The 27,807-nt window shown below is 41.6% G+C and overlaps 1 protein-coding gene across 2 annotated transcripts in view; it reads left to right on the forward strand.

Moving 5' to 3' along the window:
* Positions 1–23,063, forward strand: part of HLF (HLF transcription factor, PAR bZIP family member) — a 37,065-nt gene extending 14,002 nt beyond the window's left edge. Inside the window, exons 3-4 of one of the 2 annotated variants that reach the window (XM_040581871.1) lie at positions 15,577–15,797; positions 18,901–23,063. In XM_040581871.1, the coding sequence (XP_040437805.1) occupies positions 15,577–15,797; positions 18,901–19,119 (440 nt within the window). In that variant the 3' untranslated portion in view covers positions 19,120–23,063. The remainder of the gene's footprint in view (positions 1–15,576; positions 15,798–18,900) is intronic. The other variant, XM_040581873.1, reaches the window with a different exon arrangement.
* The last annotated feature ends 4,744 nt before the right edge of the window (positions 23,064–27,807 follow it).

Here is a 27,807-nt window from a genome sequence, read left to right on the forward strand (position 1 = left end):
TGCCGCTTTTTTTTTTTTTTTTTTTTTTTTTTTAATGCACACATAGTATAATCCCAACACTTACTTTGGCCAGTCAATACAAGATTTCTCAGTGTGCACCGTTATGTATGTGCACTCAGAACTTGTAGCCATGACCTTTGATAAATACAAGTCAAAGCAATTAACTTTCTTTTATTGAAAAAATTCTGGATGTCCTACTCTTTGCCCCCTATGTGCCGATAACAGAGCTATGTTGTTACTCTTTCCAAGATCAAAAGCTTCACTGGGGTTTGATTGAAGTCCAATTATGGAAGGAAGTAGCTGTGCCGGAGCTCTGAAAATAGCAATAATTGTTGAAATAATAAAGTGTGTCCTTGTGTGTCTTTATAATACTTAAAACTTGTTTTTTGGGGGGAAGGGGGTGGCTTTCCTCTAGTTTTAAAATGAAAATATTAGCAGATGTCTTGGGGAAAACAGGAGTGTGCTGTTAGAAGAACAAGTATCCCTCTCTGGATTTCTTTCTTCAGTTCTATTCTCCACCCCAAGTCTGCCTTCCTCTGAAGCTGTTTGCATGGAGCCTGACTCATGCAGGAAAATAAAGCTGGATTTGATTTTTAAACTGTATGGGAGACTTTGGTTTTGTGGGGATAAAGGCTTTATGATGCAAACTCATTTATTTCTCTGTGAAACAAAATGGGCTTTTCAAAATACAGCGTGTTTTGGAAAGTTGGCTCTGGGTTTGAAACCCCAACATCTCTGAGGGCACCCTTCTATGAAAAAATAGTACAAAAAGATGTAGCACTTGGGGAGGGTGTACAAAACATGATCACAAGCAGTAGGGTTTGAGGAGCAGTTCCTCTTACTTTATGAAGGGACATCCCTCTTGAAGTGTGTGTGGGTTGGTTGGTGTGTTTTACATGGACAGTACTGAGCCTGGCAGTCTGGTTTTATGGTGACTTTATCAGACACTTTGAGTTGTCTCTAAGCAGATCAATACTGGCAAAAGCTGAAATACTTTTTCCCAAATTGGTACTTTGTTCTTTTGGATATAAATTTACAGTTGCTGCCTTTTAGTCTTGCCGGCATTGTCAGAGGGAAGAGAACCTGGGAGAAAAAAAAGGCTCCTGTGGTGCAATTTTTGGCTGATGTCCGCTGGCAGAGCTTCAGGAGGGGAGAGCTTGGTTCTTGATGTTAAAACTCAGCATGTATAAATGTCTATTTATCAGCTGCAGTCTTTAGTTAATTGAAACATCAAGGTGAATAAATAGAAATGAAGACAATAATATGGACAGTGCTAAGTAGATCTCTTCCAGTATTTTGCACTGATTGCTGTAGGTGCTGCTTTGGTAATTATGCAGTTGTACAGTTGTGACTGGTTTGAGCTTATATATTATCAGGATTTCTCTCTCTCTTTTTTTTTTCTTTTTTTTTTTTTTACCCTCACGTGCCTCCGCACACATCTGATACAGGACAAGATAATCCCTATGTGAAACTCAACCCTTATGTACTTTCTTTTTAGCCAACTGGACTCAGAATCACTAATTACTTGAGTAAAATCTTTGCATTATGGATAAATGGCATCAAGTAATAAGCCCAGAGGATTGTACAGATCTAGTGAAGCCCTTTGATTTGTCACATGAACCGTCAGGACTAGAATTTTCTTAGCCCCTTAAATTACTGGGACAGAACCTGGTATTTTTTCATTTGAACTGTTATGCTTGCCCTGCTGCAGTGGAATGATTTAGTCTTTTGTCATTCACTTAAACATGCTTTTTTAATCACTTTATTTATTCTGACCATAAGACAGTTTTATGTACGTGACATCTATAAAATATTTTGCCTAAAATCATTCAGTTCCCTGCTTTTACCAGGTTTGGATGGATCTTTGGTATACAAACTGCTTCATTGCCTTCTGGAAATTTTAGTTGTCAAAAAAACGACCTTAGTGAGGGGTACCCTGTTGGTTGGCTTAAAGATGTTTATACAGTTCAGAAGCAGCATTGCTTGATCTCTAGGAGATGCTGAAACTCATCAAGCAGGTTCCTGCTAACCAATTATCCAGTTAAGCAGAAAGGGGAAAGGTGTTTCTCTTGCTTGTTTTTCCTTTGCTAAGTTTAACCCATTCTTCCCCAAGCTTTGGTAATTGTGGATGTTCGTAACACTGAAATCACAGCAGTGAGAGTAAGAAAGAAAAGGGTTAAAACGGACCTCTGATCTTAGACACTAACACAGTATTTGCATCCCTCAAGTGGGTTGATATATGCAGTTTCCAGCATAAATCTAGAGCACTCTGATTCTGAGCTACGAGTCCTACCCAGCATCCCTCACCTAGCTTTTTTGTCTTGCATTTTAACAAAACCTTAAAAAAAAAATCCTCCCTCCAACCAAACCCCTCCCTACTCCAAACCCAGTAATGAATGTTTCATTGCTGCCAGAGCAAATTTGTTGATTCCCAAACACTCCTGCTGTGTCTTGGTTGGAAGACTTAAATTGCTTGTGTAATAAGTGCTGTGGATAATATAAAAAAGCTCTTTCTAGTAGAGCTTTGGTTTTCACTACATAGTATAAGAGTAAATAAATGCTCAGATGATACCAGACAGCTGAGTTGTCCACATCTGATTGTCTTCTACATTGATTTTTTAAGACAGGGAATGTGCATGACTGTTTTAATGGCTATCAATACCAGATGTGTCTGTGTGGAATTCAGAGAGATTGTCAAGTGACAGTGCAGTTGTCAAATAATTTTGCTTGTGATTACTGAAAATAGTAAATGAGTGGGTCAGATAAGGTGAAAAGATATTCTCAGTTCCAGTAGAGAACAAGAGGATTAAGTGACTTTCCTGACTGCCATAACGAATAATAACTTGGTGAATACTTTTCTTTTTTCCTTCCTACTACCTGCCCAACAAATTATTTCCGTGAGCAGCAAAATCTCCATGGGTTTTCTGATGTGTAATGAGGCACCTGCAGTCTTCCCTCAGCCAGGGAGTTAAGAGCTTCTTTCATTTACGTTGTTTTCACAAAGCTTGTTAGTAGTACATGTGGATATCTGTCTGCCAAATTTGTTTGAAATTGGCCAACGGTTTCAGAAGTTGTTGGAAGGAGGCTAGACAGACATGTGCATAGCTCTATTGCACAAAACTCATTTCTCTAGGAAACTGAGCTGAAGAATAGCTGTCAAGTACTGGGGCACTGAAATGAAGCTTGTGAGGTAATTGAAAGAACTGAAAGGCCGTTTTGTATCTTAATTGTGTGCACAGCCTTTAACCAGGTACACAAGATGCAGTTCTTGCCCACAGGTTAGATCCCCACAGGCACATTTCCATCTGCCCAGGACCTGTCTGGTAGAAGTGAAGTGTAATTTGGTGAATTGTGCTGATCGTTTTGAAAGTGACTTACCAAGAAGCAGGTACAAATGCTCACCAGCTTAGGCTGTGGCAGAGCTTGATCTGGTGGTCTCAGCTGTGCTAGCAGCTGAGTGGTCTGTGCAGTAACCTTTGACTGTAGATAGGGCTTGCTTTCATTTCCTGAGCAGCCTGAGGGTGTAACTGAATATTTACTATTGTTCCACATTGTTTTTTTTATTTTTGTAAAGGAGGATCTGTGAGTGCACGAGTTGGAATGCATGTTAATAACTAAAATTTAATGGAGCCTTTCCATCGTCAGGATTTTATTGAGGTTTTGCTTGTGCAGTGAGTCCTCAAAGACCTTATCCAGGCAGCAAAATGGAGGCAGAGGAGGTAGAGCAAATTTCTCAGGTTACCGAGCAAGGGAGCTGCAAAGCCAGGTGGTCACCTCATCCCTAGCAGCTAGAACGAACCTCCTGAAACAGGTGAAGATGGGTTGAAGCTTCTGCTTCGGTAGGTGCTTCTTCTAAGCTGCAGGTTAAGTGGGTGAGGTGCACGAGTTGAACAGCATGTTGTGTGCGGTGGATAGGCAGCATCGGCTAAGCTGGGTGTGAGTTGTGTGGAATGTGTGTACATAAATGGCCTGGGCATGAGGAAGCAAGATGTTTTCACCTGTGAATAGATGAGTTACTTCTGGTGAGATGCACCAGAACACTGGGTTAGCTTCTGTAGGAAAAACACATTAAAGGTGGAACAAAGCATCTTTATCATGAGACCAGCTCTTAATTTATTTCTGAAACTGGAGCACTATAAATCTGGTCAGTGCCATTTTCTTTATTCCTTCTACATTGATAAAAGGAGAACAAATAAAAATGTTCTGTAAGCTTTGCTACATTTTTAAAAAATATCATTTATATGTCACAGCTGTATTTTGTGTAATTTTTTATATCTGCAATATAGAGTGCTTTAGAATAGAAGAAAACCTGCATATCTGAGTTTCAGATAAAATAAGATGATCTCTGTGACAGAGACAGCAGAAATGATGTGATACGACAGTTGCTGTAGCAACACCACCTACTTCATGAAAATCAGAGTTAACGGGAGTGTAAAAGGTAAAGCCCACATAATTTTCCAAGCCTGTGAGTTGTTGCTGCGCTCAGCTTGCAGTGCATTCCAATTCTCCAGTGTTTCTCCTTTCATCTGGGCACAGATAGACCTTCTTCTGCATGGCCAACTCCTGCAGACTGGATCCTGTATTCAGCAGGGGCATGTAGCGGGAGTTCTGCAGGAGCGGGTGAAGCCTGCAGTGTCTTTGCCTCCAGGCAACCTGGTGAATAAGAGGGAAATAACATGAAGGATTGTGTCGTGTCCTGTCCTCCCCCTCAAATCCTCTCAAAAGCCTTGGACAACAATGTATTATAAGGCCTGTGCAGTCTCACAGGTATACCATATAGAGAATGGGTTGACCACCATTGTAAAAGGAAGCCAGACTTCCTTGGATATCAGCTTTTAGTAAAGCACGGTTATATTTAATATAAATTGTTAAGTATTTGTAGAGACTGGAGGTGTCACAGCTAAGTACGTTGGCACTTCACCCCTCAAATCAAACCTGAAATGGTGGTGTTCCATACCAGTGATACATTGCATATGAAAGTAGAAACACATGTTATTTTTAATTTTAATCGGGTTGGTGTTGAGCTGGTTGTCTGGCCACTAGGAAGGGCCGAGTGCAGCACAGCAGGCAGAGCGCTTTGTTCCCAGATGGGCAGGGACTTCTGCAAAAATTAGTGTATTCAAAGGGGTTAGAAGGGTCTCTGTTAGAGAAATGTTTCAGTGTTATGATGTTCTATGAAAGTTCTTTGGTACGTCCAGATTGGCAACTAATTTTGAAATTTGCAACTATGGTTACTGGTAGAAAAAGACTATTAAAAATATGGTTACTGTAAATAAGGGTGCTATTGGCTTGCACTTTTCTTAATGATAATTTTCAGGGAACAGGGCCCTCTATGTTCATGTATATTTATGAAATGCAGGCATGTATGCTTAAGCTCCCATGTGCAGTGAATTGAGTAGTGATTTACCATTTCATGTTGGCCTCAAGGTTACACTAAAAAATATTTGTAATATATTGATTTTCTTTAATACATTGACTTAATTTATTGATATTATTTTTATCTTTGATTGGCAATGGAGAGCTATAATGTGTATGATAGCAAAAGTAAGATCTCTATTGCTTGAAAATTGGGGGAAAAGAGTTTGAAAGAAATGGTAGTCTCAGATGGCAGCAAAATTAAGTTTCACTGATCTGTTTTGCTGAGATGCCTCCTGAAGGCATCACAATAAATGCACTGCTCAGTAGATGGAAGGAGCTTTGACTTTTGTGTCTTGGGGAATTTTCATTTCATTTGTGCCATAGTTCAAAATCTTCACAGGTTCTGCATATCTCTTGTATTCAGAACATGCATATTTAGCGTGTTCAGAGTCTTAGTTCAGGGCTATGGACAGTTTGCAGAGGAGGTCACAAAGAAGGAAAATAAGTATTAGGATTCCAGCATTTCTTCAAGAAACGTTCCGTCATCAACCTTTTCCACTGCTAGTGTTTTTAAAAGATAAAAATATAAAGATTTTGGTATATGTTGCTTTCTCTGGTCCTGTTTTCCCTGAGATTTTTTGCTTGCTTACCTTCATCTTTCTATAGAACTGTGACTGCTGTTCTTAGGTGCAGAAGTCTCTGTGAGCATTAGTTTTGTTTTTTGAGACTCCTCAGTATAGTAGTTTCTTGCCATTTTCTGGTGCTAGACGACTCTCACATTTAGAAGTTAATTTATAAGACAATGTCTTGCCCAGTGTTCAGTGTTGTCATTTCTTTTAATCAGACTTGCTTTTTGAAGTTCCTTGTTTTTGTCTGTGTCTGATGTGCCACAAAAACCTGTATTATGCAGCAGCTATGAAGTACGGGCACACGGGTAACATCCGTAGGCAAGTCTGTTCTCCTGGAATTTTTCCTTAGCCGCGGTTTCGTGTTCCCTTCCTCCTCTGAACCGTTTTTCACACTGCCTGAGACTGATGCATTTGTATACTTCATAAACGAAGGTAAATGTATCAACAGACAAAAAGATAGAACCACACACAACCACAGACCCTCGTGCTTTCTTTGTGTGTGCTCACTCGGAGTGAAACTACTACGTAAAAGCAAATTAGACCTCTGCAGTTACTGGGCTATAACAAAACAAATTTTCGGGTTTTGCTGTTTTGTTTTGTTTGTGGGTTTTTTTCCAAAACATGTTAGAGGGTCCTAATTGAAGGCAGAGAGAAAAGGAAATACACGAAGTCTTACTTAGAAGGTTATGAGAACAGTGTGTCCCCATTCTGGCATCTTTACGTCTTAAAATGGGATTATTTTATACAAATCGCCCTCTTTAAAGCATCAGTTTAATTTGGTCACATAGTGTACTTTGTTTTAGTGAACAAAAAATGTAAAAAAGCGAAAAAAGCTGCTGCAATGGATAGTTCAGATTTGTCTGTACAGAACAGATCAAAAGAGAAAGACAAGATTTGCAAGTTCCTGTAACTCTGCCCAGTGACCACGTTTTCTTAAGGCATATATTCAGAGAGTGGCTGATAGCATCTGCTGTCTGTGGCTCAGGCTTGCCATTAGCTACTGATTGGGAGTTAAAGGCAATGTACCTGTTTCACGTGGCTATTCCATGCCATTTGAAATCTCACTTGACAGTGTTTTGATAACACACCCAAGCAAGACAGGCTTGGGTACCAGAACTAGGTAATAGATACATGAGTCACGGGTGGCATATGCTTTCAGGATTACACGATGGCTTTTTGCAAGACCTGTTTACTGACTGAGAGCGTGCTGTCCTGGATGTTCATTAGCTAAATAAATAGAACAATGTGAGAGGAACTTACTTGGTCTGGAGTCTTGCAGGGCACATTGGCAGTGGCGTGAACGCATCTTGAGGACAGGCGTTGTCTTTGTTTTGAGTGGTATTCCATGTGAGGGCACATTTATGGATGCCATACAAGGCTGTTATCTAAAGCAGGGCTGGTATCTAAAATCTACTGTGTGAGATTGGTTTATTAAAGCTGGGTGTGTAATTGTCCAAGGAAAGGAAAATGGATCTTTCAGTCTCCTTCAGAACAAGTTAACAATTCCTGTCCTTTTCTGGAACCTTTCCTTTAAGAAAAAAAAGAATTGTACTTTTTGAGGAAGCAATATGTGAATTGCTAGTTAACAAGAATATACACAGATGTGCCAAACGATGTCACGAAGCTCCAATGCACCAGAGAATATCAGCATCTTGAATTGAAACGTGCTTCTAAGCCAGGCGTAAGTCAAAATTAAATACATGTCTGAATGTTCTTCCCTACAGTTTCATTTCAGGCCCTGTTGCCACTGAATGCCATCTTGGCCTGTCTTTGTAAGGAAAGCAGCACCCTACAAAAAATCAAAAAGGCATTTAGGAGGGCTGTGGATTTCATGCTTTTCAAGAATTTGAAAATCCCTGTTCAGTATCCTGGGAGCTGGATCAAACCCTCTGTTTCTGTGTGTAGCACTTCTGCAAGGGAAATGTTCAGAATAGGAACAACTGCTTTCAGACATCTTGCAGGGGCTGGTTTGGGAGCAAATAGAAGGTAGATTTCTGGTAGCTTTCATAAATGGGGCCTCACAGAGCTAAGTGCTGCCTTCACACACGCTAAAGATGGGCTAAGGTTTTCAGAGTCTGGATCTTACAGGAGAGCGGTGCCTTAAGTCCAGTAGGCGTTGTGGAAAATTTTACCTGGTGGTGCCTCGTATTTGTTTGTTTATTACTTTTGAAGGGCAAAATGTTACTGGCACAAAAGGCGTAGCCTGTTACATGCACGTTGTTATGCTAACCGCATGCAGGAGTTCCAAGTCAAGCCCTCAAAAGCCTGCAAACACTCGGCCACATGTGCAGCTTCAGCTAGCAACCCCCCTCTACCTTGTCTGCTTGGAGATGCAGGCTTTAATTACATTATATCCTCTTTTTTCCCCGTTTTCCCTTTTTGTATGCAGAGGTCAGACCAGCTCTGCGTTGAATCAGGGCTGTATCAGGAAGGAAGCAGTTGTCTGTAGGATCTTGACCTCATTTACTGCAGATGTGAGAGGATGCAGGAATGGTGGGAGGAGAAGGGAAAATCTGGCAGGAGGGACTAGAACTGTGTAGAGAGAGACCGGATTTTGCCACGAAGCTTCAGCAGAGTTCTGAGCAAGTCATTTGCTTATAAGAGCTTGTCACACTGTGCATTTGCTTTCTTTTTTGTGAGGAGCCCAGTTTGATACCTTGGGTGGCCCTCACTTCTGTTGGTGTACAGCCCCCAACCTGCAGCAGAAGTTGGTGAGAGTTGATTTGAAATGCAGATGCCTGTGTCAGCTAGCCTGAGAAGCTGGCTGCCTACTTGTGATGTAAAATGTCTGTACTTTGTCCTTCCTCTGCAAAGGGAAGGTGCTGCCCCTTCTTTCATGGGGGTCTCGTGGGGAAAAAAATAATTTCTGTGAAGTATGCAGATGCAGTAGTTGTCAGTGCTGGAGAGTACTCCTGAAAAGTTGCTAATCATGTCTTTACAGGAGGTTTGAATAATTTGTGGCAAATAATGAATGGCTCCATTAGGATAAATCAGAATGGGTGAAACAAGTGACTCCTGAATGAGGAAAGGATCTGGAAAAAATACGTGATTGAAACTTCAAAGGTTGTTGCAACCATGACTGTGCTTTTTAAAACTACTCTTGCATTTAATTTTGAAAACAAATTGCAAAGACAGCCTAGATTATCTCATGTCCCAGCCCTACGCATTGGAAATGAGTAGGAACGGACCTGACAGTACCCCACAGCATCCCGCTGCTTGGGCTGAGCAGAGGATAACTTACTCTCCCTGTAAGAAGCTGAAGGGGGACAGGGCACTTTGCCAGTGCACTTCACTGGTTACTGATAGAAGAGGATCTGTGGGTCTTGGGAGTTTGGAGCTGCGTATGTACCATCAGCACAGGCACATTCCTGCCTGCTTCCCTTCAACGATGCTCTTCTACGGAATGCATTCATCCCAGTCTTAGCTGAAGCAACCTTCCTCTTCCAGGCTCACCCCCTCTCCTCTTCGGCTACCAGTCTCCCTCATCGTCACCTTCTTGCCCCCTTCTCAGCTTTGAGTCCTAATCATGTACTGAAATTGCCCCTTTCTCACCCAGCCTTAGCCATGCACACAGTAGATTTTAAGAAGGCAAACGAAAGGGAAGGAACATTGCTCCAGGAGCTGCCCTCTCTTCCCATGCACAGGCCATTAGCACAGTTCAGTGAGAAGTTTGCCAGAAATTTTTAACAGGTTGAAAACAAAGTATTTTTGCTGAACCTTTTTCGGGAAACTGTAGAGCCATTTTGGCAGAAACATAATTGGCACACAGAAATCCAAACAGAATGGTTGAAATCTGGCAAAGGTCTAAGGAACTGAAGACAGCATCCTCTAATGGGAAGTGTCAGACAATCTTAATAAGGCTACCAGTCCTGCCTGTAATAATACTGTAGAGGCCCAGAGCGGGAGGCACACAATGCTGAGAGGGGAAATGACAATTCTTTCATAATTAAATGCACAAGGTTTGTAAACAATGCTGATATCTTTAAAAAGTACACATTTTAAAAACACTTTTATGTGCCAGTGTTTTAGTGTGTGTTAACAGCAGCGAATATGTTGTGTTGCATTGGATTAAGATCCTTCTTTCCGCAGGAAGTGTTTGCAGCCACCCCGTGTTCGGCAGAATCAAGTTTGTGTAAGATAAGAAACAGAGGAATGTCTGTGCCAGGTTGGAGCACTGGGCAAAATACACTAATCTCCTGTTGCTTCAGAAGAAAATAAAGCTCCTCTAATAACGGCTTACATAAATACACCCAGAGGTGAAGTGTCATCTTCGTCCCCAGGCAGAGTGGTTAGTTTTGTCCTGCCATGTGGAAGGGCTGGAAGATCATTCAGCGTGGCTCCTTGCTCCCTTCAGTGCTCGTCTAGATGATGATCTTACTATCCATGTAAATATTTTGGTTTTGGGAAGACACTGAAATCCTGATAATAGGGAAATTAGATAGGAAGATAAAATGTTGCTTATAATACCGTGAGGAATTACAGCCTGACAAGATACTGTCCTTAGATAAGTCTTGACCTGCAGAATACTCCTTTTGCTTTGCAGCCTGCGGGGATTTTTTGCCTCTCTCAATTCCTGCCTGCTGCCTTGTGTTCTGCAGTGAGATAACTTTTCCTAGAGGCTGAAGGAGTTAATGCAGAAATAGATGACAGATTAGCCTGGGACAGGCTGTGATTTGGAGTAAGAGAGCTATCCCAAATAGCTGGCCAGCTGCCAAGCAGATAGGCGATTTGGAAGACATATCAGCAGAGCAGTGGGGTTCTCCGGAGCAGCTCTGGGTGAGGATTATCTGTCAATTTAACTGCTGTACTGTATAGTCTTGACTGACGTACCCAAAATGCCTTTAGCTTATATAAAGAAAAATGATTAGCAAACATGTATTTTATCTCTGGGCTGCTAATAAATTGAAGGAGAAACTCCTGTCTTCTTTCCCTCCAACACACACACATAAAAAAATAGGGGAAAATATTTTGATTAGAACATTTCCACTCCCTTTTCTTTTTCTCGTTACTGTTCTCCAGCCAGCTGCTGAGCTGATGAAAAGTGTGGAAGGGCTGCAAGAAGGGAGATTTTCTGAAAAATCAGGCACATTTCTATGGGAGTTGAATGATTCAAAATTGAGTTCCACATAATTTACTGGGGAACTCTTGCAATACAAATAAGAAGCCTGTCAAGCAGTGGTGCAGTTGAAGAGGCTATTTCCGTCTTAACTCTCCTGGGCACAGCTGGTAGGTGGGATGTTTCAAATGGGGGAAATTAAGAGTCAGGATACAGTGATTGAGCTCCCCATGATACCAGATCAGCATTTTGGTTTTGTAGGTACATAAAAATGCTACTATACTTTTGAATTGTGAATTTTAGTTATTGCAAGCAATTAAAAGCTGCTTTTTGGTTTTTTACCAGCAGTTCGGTGACCTAGATGACACAAGTGAATGGCTTCAGTCCATTTCTCTTTGAACAAGGAACCACACTGAAAATATTGCCATTACGCTGGACTTCCTCACTGGCAGTCTCAGCTGGGAGGAGGACTGAAAGGGTTAGAACAGCCAACTTTCTTTCATGTCCTCCTTTCTGCAAAATTTTCCGCTGTTGCTAATATCTGCCAGAGCAACACCAAGAACGTTAGCGACAGGAAGATGCTGGGGCAGCCGTAACTGCTGGAGTTGTCAAACTTGCTGATTCTTTTGCCAGGAGACACCTGGAGCTGTGGCTGTCCTGGCATACTCGGTGTTGCTTGAGTGGAACTCTACAAGTGGGAAGGTCTCCAGACAAAAGGCCAGTGTTGACATAGTTGCGGTCTCTCCAGGCCATGGTTGAGACACATCACTAGGGTGGTATGAGGGGAAGTTTCCATTAACCATTGTTCCCAGCTTGCATCCACCACCACCACCGTGGAGTTCTGCAGCTGGATTTCCAAAAGAGCTTAATGCTCGAAGAGCTCTTGTTTCAGCAACTTAAATAGAGGGGCTAAGTTCTTTCCAAAACACTTGGCAGTCGTCAGCCCCCATTGAGAGCAAAGCTAAGCACATTAAACAGTCCAGCCACTTCACTGCAGTGAAAATTTGGCCGCTGGTTAAATAATACAGAGACTGGCAACAAAGGCACCTGGCTCCTGATGCTGAGCAGTGAGGTGCTGTACCTTTGCCTGGCCTTGGCGGCTGGTGTTGTAGGCTTGCTCCTTGGCTGATTCCTTGTGCATTACAGCCTCAGACCAGCTCTTTCTCTGGATGTTGTGACAGCTGTGAAGCTTGCTGATGTGAGGATTAGTCGGCTGCTGGGCACATGACGTGCAGATTGCCGTGCTTATTTGACCTACCTCTGATTGCGAGGAATTTAGTGCATAAAAATAACACCCTGAACAAATTTGGCAGAAGGATGCACAGCTAAAGTGCCATGCGCACACAGGGAGAGGAGCTTGAAGAGCGATGTAACATGAGGCCACGTACTGTACTCCTGCAGGAATATCAGTGCCAAGTCCAGCGCAGCCCACGCTGTCGTCTTGGGTTATGACCAGTTCCAGCGGCACATAGATGTAATGGCCATTAGCCAGTAAACTAATGAAGACAGGTTCCTGGCTTGTATTATTGGCAAAACTTGACAGAATAAAGAAAAAGATACCAAGTGCCAGGAGTTGCCTAATGTAAAACACTGGTCAAGGAAGTTCTGGTTTTTCTGCCTGGGGTTTTAGACACCCTTATTAACTCTGTCGTTCTCAGTGGAGTTACTGATCGTTTGCAGGAGCGTGACAGAACGGGGAGTCAGCCCGCATAGATGTTAGAGGTGCCAGCGTAGGAGTAACTTACAGGCAGCAGTCTCTGGGCTTAGGTGGTAACGCTTAGCTGTGTGCATGATTTTTCAGGCTTTGTGTTAGTGCGTAGCATTCACCTTGAACGAGCTTCGCGTTGGCACCTGGAGCATCTTCTGTTTGCTGAAGGACCGGGTCTTTAGTACTGAGAGCTTCTTAGGCCGGGGGGGTGAAGTGTGTGCACGCAGGGAGCGAGGCAGGATGCTGATGGCTGTAGGTTCTTCTCCCTGATCATGTCGGAGACACGTTGCTCTTCCCTTTTTTTGCTATTGCAAGGGTAAAATGCAATACAATACCTTGGCTTCCCATGTTTAAAAATGGCATTTTTGCCATTTCCTTGTTAAGAGAGATTTTTCTTGAGGCTGATGATTACGAAGCTCATGTAATTGTGTAATATGGCACGTTGTAGGTAAATGATAATATGTAAACTGATACTGTGTATTTAGAACTTCAGCAATATTTAAATACAGGCTCTTTTGTGTAGGGCAATTAGGAAGCTGGGGCAGATTTCACAATCCGGTTGGCTTTTAGAAACACCCTGCATACTCACCAGAAATACTGTAAAAGTATTCAGAGCTAGTGTCCTGCTTCATATTATTCAGTATTACAGAATTTGCAAGATTTGTCTGCGCATATGTCTGTATTTTGTCTGCACTAAAGAAATACCTGGCTGCTCTGGTGCGAGTGCACTCACATCACAGGAAGCTTTCCTGCATTTAATCCTTTAAATAAGCCAGTTTCTGCCAGCCCATATATCTGAGATGAGATCAGCCATCCACTGAGAGCGGGGCTGCGCGGGGCCGCGAGTGCGGAGCCGGTTGGGCTGGCTCGGAACAGCTCCTCGGCTGGGATCTCCGCAGCAGCTGCGCGGGCGCGGAGGGGGCTGCGGGGGGGGGGGGGGGGGGGCGCGGCGGGCCGGGCCGGGGGAGGGGGGGCTGCCCGCCGGCTCGCTCAGGCGCCCCCCGCCCGCCCTGCGGTTCCTCCGCGCTGCGCTTGCGGGAGCACGCGGGGCCTGGGCTGCGGAACGCGCCCCCGTCCCGCGCCGCCGGCTCGCCGAGGCGAGAGCGCCCCCGGGCGGGCAGCGCGGGGAGAGGCTGGTGCTGCCTGCCCGCCTTGCCCGCCTGTCTGCCTTGCCTTGCCTACAGGCCCGCCTGCCTTGCCTTGCTTTGCCTTGCCCTCTTGCCTTGCCATGCCATGCTATGTCTTGCCTTGCCTGCCTGCCTGCCTTGCCTTGCCTACAGGCCTGCCGCTGCCCCTGTGGCCAGCAGGCAGGCAGGCCGTGGTTTCGATTCTATTAACGGGGCACAGCAGGAAACGTCAAGTTTTCAGCACCGGGGTGTTGGCAGCCGCGTGCCAGGTCCGGAGGCAGAGGAGGAAGCACGGTTGGTGCGGTGCGGGTAGCAGCATCCTTTCCTCTCGCTCACCGTCCCATAGATGTGTATATATTTTAATAACTTTGATCCTCCTTTTCTCTTCTCCCGGGCCCTTACTAGCCTTTCCTGGAAGCAGATTTTATCAGTGCCATTTTAAAACTGGAGTTACAAAAGACAAGCTGTCTGTTAGCAAGGCCTGGTTTGTGCAGCACAAGTCCCTGGTGCATTTTCTGTGCAGTTCCAATATTGTTGTTTTGATCTTCTATATTAAAATAAAAATGACATTGTTAATACTGGCCTTGGTTTCGAATTAGAAATGACATTTAATGTTTACCATTTTACACCCTAAATATTGCAGATGTGGGCACAAATAAGGAAATATTATGCAGTCACAGGATGTTTGTGTAGTTATTATGAAAGCCGTCATATCTCTAAACTCAAAGTGAATTAGCTAATAGCCAAAATTATAAAAGAATATCTGCTTCAATCAGATGTCCTCCCTCTGAAGTCTCTAAGGCTTGTACTTCTGAGGGATGTGAAAACTTCTGAAAATTCTGCCCTGAGGGATATCCATGTTTAGGCAGCTGACTTTAGGATCCTATTTTTGGAACCTTTGGTTGAGATTTTAAATTGGATTTTTAATGGGAATGGTGCCTGAATTGATGTTGTAGAATCTTGAAGGCCATATCTACAATTAAAAAAGTAAAAGGAGGGGGCAGTTATCATTCTTTTCTGGGGATAGACTCCTTTTTATTAACTTTTATATACCATAAAAAGAGCATTGTGGCATTCTTTCATTCTTGCAGAGCATCTCTAAGTAGTCACTGTAGCCTTTGGTGTTCCTAGTTTCCTTCACTGTCTTTTAGAATATTACTGATAGTATTTAATAGAAAATAATAGTGGCCTTTGTGGAGTACTTCAGCACAGCTAGAAAGTACAATTTTGCAAGTACTGCACCATTGGTTGTAAGCTAAACGTACCCTCAGAGGTGTATATGGAGAAATCTGTGTATGAGAAATCTGGGAAGGACTGCAGATAAATCAGAGCTCAATGACAGTACTTATGATTTGTTCCTGAGGATGTGATCTTAATGAAGTGGCACAGGTTGGAGCAGCATGTCTTCTGCCTACAGTCTTGTGCAACTAAGTTGTTGGATTCAGTGATCTTAATTAGCAACCAAAATTAGGAACCAGTTCTGAAAATAATGGCATGAACATGTCTGAATCTGAACGTGCACCCTACAAAATGGACAATCTAATATTTAGCAAGAGTAGATACCAAATTCACAGTGAAAGCTTAAAAAGTTACTGCTTGTAAAGTATTTAGAAACGTTTTAAAATCCATGGTCAGTGATGTTATTTACTTTTTTTTTTCTTCCCCTAACATAGCTGAATTTAACCTTTATTTCTGTAGGTCAGATCTTGCCAGCAAACCGAAACACACCAAGTCCCATTGATCCTGAGACTATCCAAGTTCCTGTTGGCTACGAACCTGACCCTGCAGATCTTGCTCTTTCCAGTATTCCTGGCCAGGAGATGTTTGACCCTCGTAAGCGCAAATTCTCTGAAGAAGAACTGAAACCACAGCCGATGATTAAGAAAGCTCGTAAAGTCTTCATTCCAGATGACCTGAAGGTAAATTGGAACTGGTGACAAGCTTGTTTGTACAGACTGTGTGATCGTTACTCTGTGAGGTGCAGGTTTGGAGCGTGAATCTGTTTTCTCATGTAAGGTAAATCTGCCAAACTAAATACGACTTTGTTGTAGTATAAAACTGTTAACGGTTCTGAATAAGACAGAGGGGAGGATGTCCCTTATTAGTTATGCAACAGTTGAAATTCATGAGATCGATATTCATTTCCTTTGTATGCCAGAGACTTCCTGCGTGACCTTGGACAGGCTTACTTTGTCCCATATTTCCCACTTATGAAACACTCTGATCATGTTTCCATTTCCTCCATTCTCTGTCTCATCAGCACAGACTGTGAATTCTTCAAGGAAGAATCCATCTCTGACAGGGTCCATGGAGGTCCCTGATAATGTTAGAATTAAGTATATTATGTTTTATTTGGAAGTTTCTTTAGCTCTGTTTAATAATGAATGGGAACACTGCAGTAAACGCTACTAACCTAGGTGAAAGAATCAAGACTAGTTATAGGAAAACAACGTAATTATTCTCCCAAGAAATACATTTTAATGCAGTATTTAAAATATAATAATCATACATTATTTAAAAAGATCAAGCATCCTTGTCTGTGCCTCTCACTGCTTGAGATGTGAAGAGCAAAGAGCATGAGGAAAGCAGAACAAACTGATCAACTGATTCAGCTTATCAAACAACTGTGAAAATTGTCATTATTTGCAAAATTCTATTCTCAATATATGATTTCCAAGATGATCTTTTTTATCAGATATGGACAGTGCAGAATTTCATTCTGCTGTCGCTACTGCCGTCCAACACAGACTGAGGAGCTGGGAATCCCTGGCTGCGCGTGTGAAGAGGCTGGAATGCCACGTGTTTACACCAGATCGCTAGCATTCGGGAAAGAAGCCGATGCTATCCGCTGTCTGTATCCCTAAGGATACTGTTGTGCAAGCTAAAAGCACAGAAATCACAATTCCAGTAGTGTTCAGGTGGTAGTTGGTGTCACTTTGTAATATCCTCAGCTTTCATTTAGAAAGATTTTATCTGTACTGTGCCGTTACTTACCTGGGCAAATTTTACTACTAGTGATGCTGTGTTGGCATCGTGGTGTGCTGAGAGGTCTGCCTGATGAGAGGTGTCTGATACGGAGATGTGGGTGTAAGGAGGCTGGAGTTCACTCCTTAGTGCCATTTGTCATTTTGTGGTATCTCCTAGGAATCCTAAAAGCAAACTTTTGCCAAAGATGCTGTTGGATGCTCCATGCTGAGGCGGAGAATACCAGTGTCGTGCATGCGGCAGTGGGGCACATAAGTTTTCAGCCTAAGACTGAACTAGAAGTTCAGGGTCTCTCGTTTCTCTGAGTTAATCACACTAGTTGCCCTTGACTCATTTCAGAGCGCTTGACCCAAGTGCTGCTTCTGCCCTGGCATGTGGAACGGCTGTGGAGTTCTGGGGGATGGTAAGCAGATTAGGCCAGTCAATCGTCTCTGGGTTGCATGTGATTTTGAAATGCCAGCCTTACCTCTTTCAGGCCTGGATTAAAGGATTTGCCATAGCAATTTGTTAAAATAAAGAGGGATGAAGCCTAGGTGGCACACTAATAAATTATTTAAAGCTGATTTTTATGGAGTGGAATGAGATGGGAAATTATAAACAAGATTTGGGTCATAGCTTTTTGCTGCACGCTTGTTTTTAAGAGGATTTTTGGAGGTCCCATCTAAGTACAGGTGAAGAGCAATTTAGAGATATGTTGGCTCCAAATCAACGTTGCTGCACACCTTGTTGAGCTAAACTAATATAAAGCAGTTCTAGGGTACTTCTAGCCGTTGTTTTGCCCTTCCTTGGCCTTACGCAAGCAGCAGGAGAAGATGCAGAGCCCAGCGTTAGGCCTGGCATGCCGCGTGCTGCAAGGCCCAGGGCGGTGGGGCCTTCGCGCGCTCAGTGCCGCGTAGGCGCAGATGGCCCCCGTGCCCCGTAGCGGATGTGAGGCAGTGCTACCGTGCTTGGTGAAACGAGAGAGCCACGCAAGGACGTGCAAGCCCGCAAAACCGGGGGGATGACTCTGGGAGGGGAAGGCTGAACTCTGCGACTTGACTTGATTTTACCTGATTTTTTTTTTTTGAGGGTTGAATGGCGACATCACTCTTACTGTGCGGGGGACTGAATTTCACTTTTCATGAGAGATTCTGCCCGCATTGTATTTACTGAGTTGTTCCAAATTTCTGGAACTTAATTCCATTTCAAAGCAATGTTTAAGCTGCCGTTTCACTGAAGGCCACCTCCTTGGAAGAGTGGAAAAATCAGGTAAAACCAAGTCGTTATTAGAGTCTTTGAGGCACCAATGCAGTAAGGCAACCTCCTAGAGGCAATTCTTTAGGGATAACGCTTTGGGAATGTGTTAGCTTACGAAACTTCAGAGGTTAGTGGATCTATTTCTGGCAAATGCTTTTTTTCCATGGTCAAAGCCTATTGTATTAATCTCTTTGCGGATGGTACCAAAGCAGCATCATCGTTGTGCCAAGGAATCCCCTTCCAGTGACTGGCTGTACTGGGGTGCAAACAGGAGCGCCTCGGGGCTCGGTAGAGAAAGAGCTTTGAACAGAAAAAAGAACTGAACGGTGAGGTGAAATGGGTGATACCAACAAAAGGAGTGAACCAGATGTTGGCTGGCAAAGATGAGCAGGGACGTACAGGAGGTAATTAGTACTGCTCCAGCGACCGGTAGCGAGTGAGTCATGACGCGCGAAGGTGGGTATGCTAACTAGGTCAGCATAGATGGGAGGTGAATTGTACCGCTGCAATATTGCTTCAGCTTTCCTTGGAGGAATTCACAGGCAAGACGATGAGGGGGTTAGCGTAAACATTTTGACAGAAACACACGCAGGCATCTGTGCGCTCTGGATGGATTATGCCATGTAAGTCTGTAACTTTTGTCCCAGCAGCGCCTGGCATTGTCAGGGCTCGCTGGGCCAGGCCAGCAGAATGCGAGTGAAGTCACCCCCGGGCCGGAGGCTGCGGCTAAGAGCACATCCTGGTGGCTGCTGGGTTTATTGAAATCTAATATCTTGTTTGTTTCTTCCTGTGTTTAATGAGCAGGATGACAAATACTGGGCAAGGCGTAGAAAGAACAACATGGCTGCTAAGCGATCGAGGGACGCCCGGCGGCTGAAGGAGAACCAGATTGCCATCCGCGCCTCCTTTCTGGAGAAGGAGAACTCGGCTCTCCGCCAGGAGGTGGCCGACCTACGGAAAGAGCTGGGCAAATGCAAGAACGTCCTTGCAAAGTACGAAGCTCGACACGGCCCCCTGTAAATTCAAGGGGGGGGGAAGTGGTTTTTTTTTTTTTCTTTTTTCTTTCTTTTTTTTTTTTTTTGTTGTGGGTTGGCATTTGACTAGATGGACAATGTGTTTCCTGTTTGATAGCACCACACCCAAACCAACCTTTCTGTCTTCAGCACTTTACCAGAAGCAGAAACAAAACTGACTTAACGTTATTTTTTTTTTGTTTGCGTATGTGTGTACCTGCGTATATGTGCACATGTGTGTTCACATGTCTGTATATGTGTGTGTGCGCTTGTGTGTGTGCATGTGTGTGTGTGTGTGTGCGCGCGCACGCATCTCAGCACTTCCCATTTTTACGAAACCCTCTTCAAAGGGTGCCACATTTTTACCTGGACTGTTGAGAACCGCCATAGTAAGCTTTTTATTATATTTTTTCAGTGCTGCTTCAGAGTAGGGTTTTTATGTTATTGTAACCAGTTCCATCCTCCTGATTTACTTGGAAAGATCCCAGTATAAATTATAAAAAAAGGAAAAAAAAAAAAAAGAAAAAAGAAAAAAAAGTAGATCTCAAGTTTTTTTCGAGAGTAACAAGCTATTGTTTAAGTATGTCTAATCAGAAAAGTTAACATGCTAATAAAGTGCACAAATAATAATTTAGTACTACACTGCAGAAATATTAATTTATAGATTGCTTTTGTTGTATTTTAAGTTTTGGTGATAATTGTCTTCAGATTTAAAGTGCTGTTAGACTGAGTTAGCTATACTCATTATAGATCCCATAATGGCTTCTCTGTAGCTATTAAGATTCCTTTAATTTCCACAGACCCCAGGTAGGTAGGAGTACTATCGATAGACCACAGAGTGTGTGTTTTGCACTGTCTGTACCTGAAGCAATAATCCTATTGTACGCTAGCGCGCATGCTGCCCGGATGTTCCTAGTGGACGTAGGATGGTTTCCCTACCCAACAGGAGTTTTAATGTCTTTAACAAAAAGTTAAAAAGTAAAAGACACATTAACGTGAGCATGCTAATTGTATCCCTGCTCTAGGGTGCGCATGTATAAGAAGCAGGATAATTAGTTGAAACGAGAACAAAATTAATAGTATCAAATCAGATCCGATGTTGACATCAGAGGGGCTTTTCTGTTTTCAGTTAGTTACGCATTTCTTCAAGTTCCATTTTGTGATTAAAACTTAAATAAATACCTAAATTCAGTTGTTTTTTCCCATGTTTTGTAATGTATTTTCTGTGGATTATATCTTGCTGTTTTAAAAAATCACTTTTATTCAGTTAGAAGAAGTCACTGGTTTGCAAAGCCCATTTTTCCTAGTGGTTGTTGTTTTGAGTGTGACATGAACTGATGGTTCTGAACTCTGTTGTTTTAAACTATTTGCTTTTGAACACGTATGTTCTAATATAAAGTGGACTTCTGAAAAATGAATGTAAGAGACACTGGTGTATTTCAGAAGGGGACGGTGTTGTCATATACTGTGGTTAATCCAATCAATCTAAGTGTTTACTATAGACCAAAAGGATAGATATTATAAAATGTATAAAGTTTATACAGAATAATTATAGTATGTTCGTTTTGTACAGTATTTTTCAAGTACAAATACTGACAATGTATTTTGAAAGACATATATATAGCAAAAAGATAAAGCTATTCCATGTTTAAAATATATAGCAAAGATATATATTCTCCATTATTGTACAGAAAGGAAATGCTTAGGGGTTTGTTGGTTGTTGGTTGTTTGGGGTTTTTTTTTTAAATCTTTAATATTTTAAGCCTACCACAGGCACACTGGCATGTTCTGTGCTTTAAATGAAATTTTAATGGAAGTAATATAGCTTTCCAGGATGTTCTGTATTACTGAAAAGGAGAGACTATTATTTTCCATCAGAATCACGTATATAAACTGTTTAACAGGGACAAAGCACAACATGGATTTTAGTCATATTGATTGGACAATACAATATTTTGTAAAGGCAGACAAATAATACATAACACACAAAAACCAGTCATTTCTAATCTGCTGCTGCTAGAATCTGTTTCCAGCTGAAATTTTTTTAATAAATAGCTCTGTTCATGTATACAGGTGTACGTACTGCATACGGTTATTAACATGTGAGGAAAATATGGTGCTACATGTCTTGCTCACAGTTTTCTCAGTGTTTTGACATTATTTTCAAATAAAAAGGTTGTTCATTCCATTAAATCATTATTCATGCTTCAGGAGATTGTTACAAAGGATTCAACATTTTGTTCAGCATAAAAATACCCTCGCATCAATGGCATTTTTTTTCCAGTATTTTTCCTCAAACGTGCCTGACTTGTCAGCATCCCTTAACGTGCAGTACTTGCCTGTGGACCATTTATTCAGCAAATGGAATTTCCATGTGCTGCAGCAAAGTTTAAAGTCTAGTAAGTTATTTTCTGAAGGTCAGTATGAGCCACTGGATGCGTGGGTAGAGAAATGCGCCTGACGGTGCTCGGCCCAGGTCAGTGCATCTGCTGTAGCCACTACAAAATAAACTCTTTTTTCCCCTTTGGAAGAAGTGTGACCATGGCAGGCCTTGGCCAGCGGCTGCTGCGCAGCGTTAGCAGCAACGTAGCACATCGCAGCGGCTTGTAGTCACCCTCACGCTGAGTGTCCTTGGGCTGGCGCTTGCACAGCAGGGATGGCGTGCGTGAGAGCCGCTGGTGCGTAGGAGCTAGACCAGCGGTAGGGCGCATTCTGACCACAAAACCTTCTTTAAAATGTAAAAGGCAGCTTGGAAAAAAAAAAGATCAATACATTTGCAGATAATTCCTTTGTTTCTTTTGGGCAGGGAAGGGGTGGGAGATGGTATTTTTTGTAGGCTGGATAGCACAGGGCTTTCCAGCTGCTACCGTGTCCAGTGGTCCCAAAGCTGCTCAGGTGCCACCTTGCCCTGTCCGGCCGTGCAGGTGGGTGGGAGGGCAAGTGTGCAGCTCAGGGAGCGGGAATGTGCTGGACGGAGCGGGAAGGGCCCCCAGCAGCGGCCGGGGCAGCTGGCGCAGCACAGGCTGGCGGCTGCGCTCTTGGGGGAGTGAGGACTTTCAGAGGAGCCCGGGGGACTTGCCATCAGAAAAGCTCACACCACCACCACCCCCAAAAAAAAAATAAAAATTAAAGGGGTAAAATATGTGGGCTAAAACTTGGGAAAAAACCAGGTTGTCTCCCCAAAATAAAATTTTAAAAAATTAAATGAATCAAAGTTTAGCTCATTTTCCATTCCCAAGGACAGCTTAGCTGGGCTCATCTCACCTCTGATGGCATTGTTGCTCACGAAGGAGCTTGTAGGTATATGAAATTGTAATTTTATAAAAATAGAAAAATATATATTTGCAGAATAATTAATAGCTTGTCTAAATAATTCACTGACCTCTATTAAACCATAAGCATTGGTAAAATGCTTGTCTTTGTTTGTTTGTTTTTGCTGAAACTTAGAAGTGATTTTTTTTTTTCTTTTTAAAAAAGAATACCCTCTAAAAAGAAATTTAATTTGAGCTGTATTTGTGAATACAAGCACCTTGGGGCTCTCCGTGGGAAAGCCCGTGGCAGAGGAGGCGGGGAAAGGATTACTTATTTTCTTTTTTTGAGCGGTGCTAAAGCCACTAAACCTAGCACCATGGAAATAAAGTTCTGACTTGAATCCACAGAAGCAAGAAATTCAAAATGAAAGGCAGGCACCTGAGCGAGGTTGTGCCTACACAGACCAGCACAGCCGTGCGCTGTAACTGCAACTGCGAGGAGCTCTGCAGTGCCCAAGGACCTAACCTTTGAATAGCTTGCCTCTGTGGGTTTGTAATAACCCCAGTTACTGCTTTAAAACTATTTTTGCATGTAATTTACGATAGAGATGTGCAGTTTATTTTGTTGACTTTTTTTTCCTATGTGAAGAAAAAAAAAAAGTGTATTAAAACTTACAAGTGATCAACCATTGTATTTCTGGCAACACCACAAGACAGCATCTGTTTAAAAACAAGTTTAACAAATAAGATCAAATTAAGTGTATGACATTAAATGGATTGCATCCTGTATGCTGTTCAGCCCAAATTTTTTTTTTTTTTTTTTTTTTTTGTCTGTTATTCTTAATGTTTAATAAACTTTTAAATTTTTCTTCTCTCACTTGTGTGCTTGCTTTGGTGTCTCGGGGCTCAGGGCTTTTGGGAGGGTTTATTTAATTTTTCTCCCCTATACGCTGGTCTGTGAGTGCCCACAGCCTCCAGCCTGGGCTGTGTCCCCCCAGGGGGGTAACTGGGGGGGCAAACGTCGTCCCCCCCCAGCTGCCCCCAGGGCGCTGCCAGCAGCCTGGCTGCCTGGGAGAACAACCGCGTGTAAGCACAGCGAACGCAGAAATACATGAAATCTAACTGTACTATATGTAGTGCCATTTACTATTTTACTTATATATAATAATAATATTATATGTAACATATACTAAGCATTAAAATGCTACATTGTAAGCTCTGTTACGTCATGTAATTATGTACATATATACACATCATACACATTCTATGTATCATGAGGTGTGAACATACAGTAATACATGCCTAAAAATGCTGCTTATTAAGGAATACTTTGTTTATTCTAGTATAGAAAATAAGTCATTAATTTTAATCTCCATTATATTTAGTTTTATATAGACCACACAGCAGATACCATATACTATATGCTTTTAGACACATAGTTTGTACGAGTGAGAAACAAACTAACTTGGCACTAACGCTTTATTTATACAAGTTAGCCATTAAATTATGTGTACGTATGTATCTATATACATATGTAGGTATAGGTGGCATTGATACAAAGGTCTGGTTTTAATGTCTATGCTATATATTATGCTGAAAGTCTATTTGTTAGAACACACGCATGTGTGTGCACACATGCAAACCCACATATACTCACAGGTATGTGCGTGCACACACACGTGCTCATCTCTTGCTCACTGTTACCTGTGTAGCCACACAGCTAGATACAGAGCATCATACATACAGACGCATACAAAGGGCTGTGTTTTAATATATAGTGTATATTATGCACAAAATACATTTTAATAACACATTCACTCTTGCTTAGTCTCCCCCCACCCTGTGTATGTGTGCACACACTCCCTAGCTTTATCTCTAAAATATATAAAAATAAACTGATATACTTTAGTACACATACAGATATTAAAAGTATATATAGAAAAATGTTTTAAAATTCCATTTTCATATAGCAGAATTTATTTTTAGAAGTATTGTTATATTTTTATAATTATATAAAATATTTATGTATATTTACAGAAACATTTTTATCAATGTAAAAGTCTGGTTTTAATGAGACACAAACCATATTCATTCTAACACACACACACACGTGCCCATCTGTGTCTCTGCCTGTGCACATACAGCTCTCTGTAGGGCAAATTACACTTTCATAGCACATACGTAACAACATTTACTTTATTAGTATGAATATATATATATACACACACACACACACACACATACACACATACATAGATTGCAATGCCGTAAAGGTCTGATTTTTACTATATATGTTATGCACAGAATATAATTGCTATAGCACCCAACCACACACACACACACTTGTGCACACATGGGTCTCTCGCGCACGCTCTTGGCATAGCTCCACAAAGACAGAAACTTAATAATTGTATTTCATATGGTATATTTATCATGATTTAATAACTGACTATAGCTCTATCATATATTAATAAATAGATAAATACGTAAATAAAAAGATTTTATTGTTATAAAGGTCTTTTTATGATAAATGGTACGTATTATGCACAAGGTATGTCATAATATATGCATATGCATGCACATTCTCACACACATACATGTGTCTGTACAGCTAAATCTCCCAATTATATATATGTACACCGTTGTATATACAAAATCAATTACATTTTTTTTACTGTTTATTTAGCAGAATCTAATAATCTACGTTTATATTTATGTAGCTATAATGGTATATTTTATTGCTATAAAAAGACCGTTTTAATATACATTACGTATTATGCACAAAATATTATGTTATTAATTAACACAAAATGTTATTTGTGATAAGAGGCACATGCATGAGCGTGTACACACCTCACTCTCGCTGTCTCTGTGTCTATCTAGTCATGTAGAAATATAATAATTTTATTTCCATCTAGGACATGTAACATTTTTAGTAAGTTTTTAAAAATTATTTGTATATGACAATGCATCTAAGAACAGTTATCTGGGTTTAAATAAAATAAAATCTTTTAGTTTAAAAATAGTTATTTTGGGTTTAAATATATAGTATATATAATGCACCAAAAATCTGGTTTAATGACACAGAAAAACTGTTGCGCACGAGTTCTCCCTTCCCATACAAATGCGTGCACGAGGGCATATGCACTCATGGGTGAAAGATCTATTTAAAAAAATCGTTGGGTTTTTTTTTGTTTTCCCACATACTCTCAATCACAGACACACACAAAATAATGTGTCTTAGATAAAGGTTTAAAAATTGTATTTTCACATACTATATTTAGCTGGATTTATTTTTAAAAGTAGTTTTACATTTTTGTATGTATTAAAAAAATATAGAAAGTAGATTTTATTATTATGAAGCTTTGGGTTTTTAGAAATGTCATATAAGATACCAAGTGTATTCATTCTAACCCGCTCTCATCTCTGTGTGTTTGTATATGCACATTTAGCTGTATACGCACATAGCTAGGCAGAGATATAAATTCAAGCATTATACTTTCATATAGCATATTAAACAGCATTTACTTGACTAATATGACTTTATAGCTATTAATTGTATTAATAATACTTTCATAGCACATTTAGCAACATTTAATATGACTTTGTATCTTTTTTTTAACATACATACATTGTTTTGATATAAAGGTCTGGGTTTGTTATATATGTTATATATTAGGCACAAAATAGATTTGCTATAATGCACAAACACACGCACACACACACCCTTGACCCTGCCGTGTGTGCATGTGTGCACACGTGCCTGTATTGCATGCACTCTCCCTGTGGAAAGATACATATATATATATAAAATAATATTTCAAACAGTATATTTATCACAATTCACTGATTAATATAGCTTAATAATATATAAATGGATTTTATTGCTCTGAAGGCCTGGTTTTATGATATACACTATATATCATGCACAAAAGGGATTTGTCATGATGCACAGACCTGCATATGCGTGTGCACCCATACATGTGTGGCTATATAGTGCCCTGTCTCTATATACTATTGTGTATATAGCTAGCAATTCAAATATCTTTTATATATAATTATATATCTATATATCAAACATAGCCTTTAATAATCTAGGTTTATATTTAGGTATCTCTGATTATATGATTTATTGCTACAAAGGTCTGTATTTAATATACGTTATGTATTATGCACGAAGTTAGTTATTTGCTATATATAGTTATATACAGTTAGTAACTATATATGTGCTATATAGTTATTTGCTATAACGCAGAGTGTCTCCGTGCATGTGCATATGTATTGATATTGATAAACAGCTACAAACAAATAATGAAGTTTTCAGGAAGCATATTTAGCAGCCTATTTTTAATACATTTCTATTTCTACGTATAAAATAGGCTTCAGTGGTGTACAATGCCTGTGATTTAGTGTATGTGTGTTACGCATTCTGCACAAAATGCGTGTCCGTAAGCGCCCCTCGGCAGTGCCACCAGGGGATCCCCGCGTGTAAGCGCCTGCGCCCTGCGGATGCTGGGGGGCCCCGGCGGTGCCACCGCAGACAGGACAAGGAGTAAGAGACTGAAATTGCAGCACAGACAACACGGCTGGGCCAGCGGGAGAAAAGCCCGGGAGAGCAGAGGGTAAAACACCGACATGAACTGCCGGGAGGATTGTGAAAGCCCCGGTGTCAGAGGCGTTTTGGAACATGGTGGCCGAGCGCGCCAGGCACGGCACGCAGCGTTCGGCTGCCCGCAGCCGAGGGTGGGCTAATAATACCGGAGAGTCCTTCCAAGCTTTGCTTTCGGTGATTTAGCAGAAGGCTAATTAAGGTGCTCAGCACCACCATCAGCTTCAAGACAAAAGCCATTTTCATTCAGCCTAATATGTTCATATACGAAGATATATATTAAAAAAAAAAAATAATCCACATCCCCCCTCCTAAACTAATCCTTCACTTCCAAAGTGCCTGGCTTCTCATTTGAGAAGATAGTAGAGTTCCCACAGTAATGATGTTCAACCTTTGAGCATTTCTGACACTATAAATCGTTGCTGTTGGAAGCCAAACATGCCACAGGTTGCCCCAGCTCAGGAGGTGTTGGGGGTTGGGTTTCGGTGTTTCAACAGCCCAAATAACTATGGCTCTCCGGCCAAACATCCCGTGGTCTGGGCTGAACGTCCTTCGGAGCCGAGGCTCCGCCACAGGCTGACCCTGGCACAGAAGCCACATACTGTGGCTGGTGACCACCTGCACACACCTCTGCGTCACACCTGGAAGCCAGCACCACCCACCAGGAAGCGTGGAGACGTCTGCTGGAGCAAAATCCACTCATTCAGTAGGTCTCTACTACCGGCTTTTCACCTAGGTGAAAATTTAAAGGACATTTTCTAAGGCACCTAAAGGATTTGGGCACCCAAATCCACCACCAAGTGGGGCTCGTGCCACTAAGCCACAGAGATCTGAA

The sequence above is a fragment of the Falco naumanni genome, chromosome 1, assembly GCF_017639655.2.
Source record: "Falco naumanni isolate bFalNau1 chromosome 1, bFalNau1.pat, whole genome shotgun sequence".
Taxonomy (NCBI): domain Eukaryota; kingdom Metazoa; phylum Chordata; class Aves; order Falconiformes; family Falconidae; genus Falco; species Falco naumanni.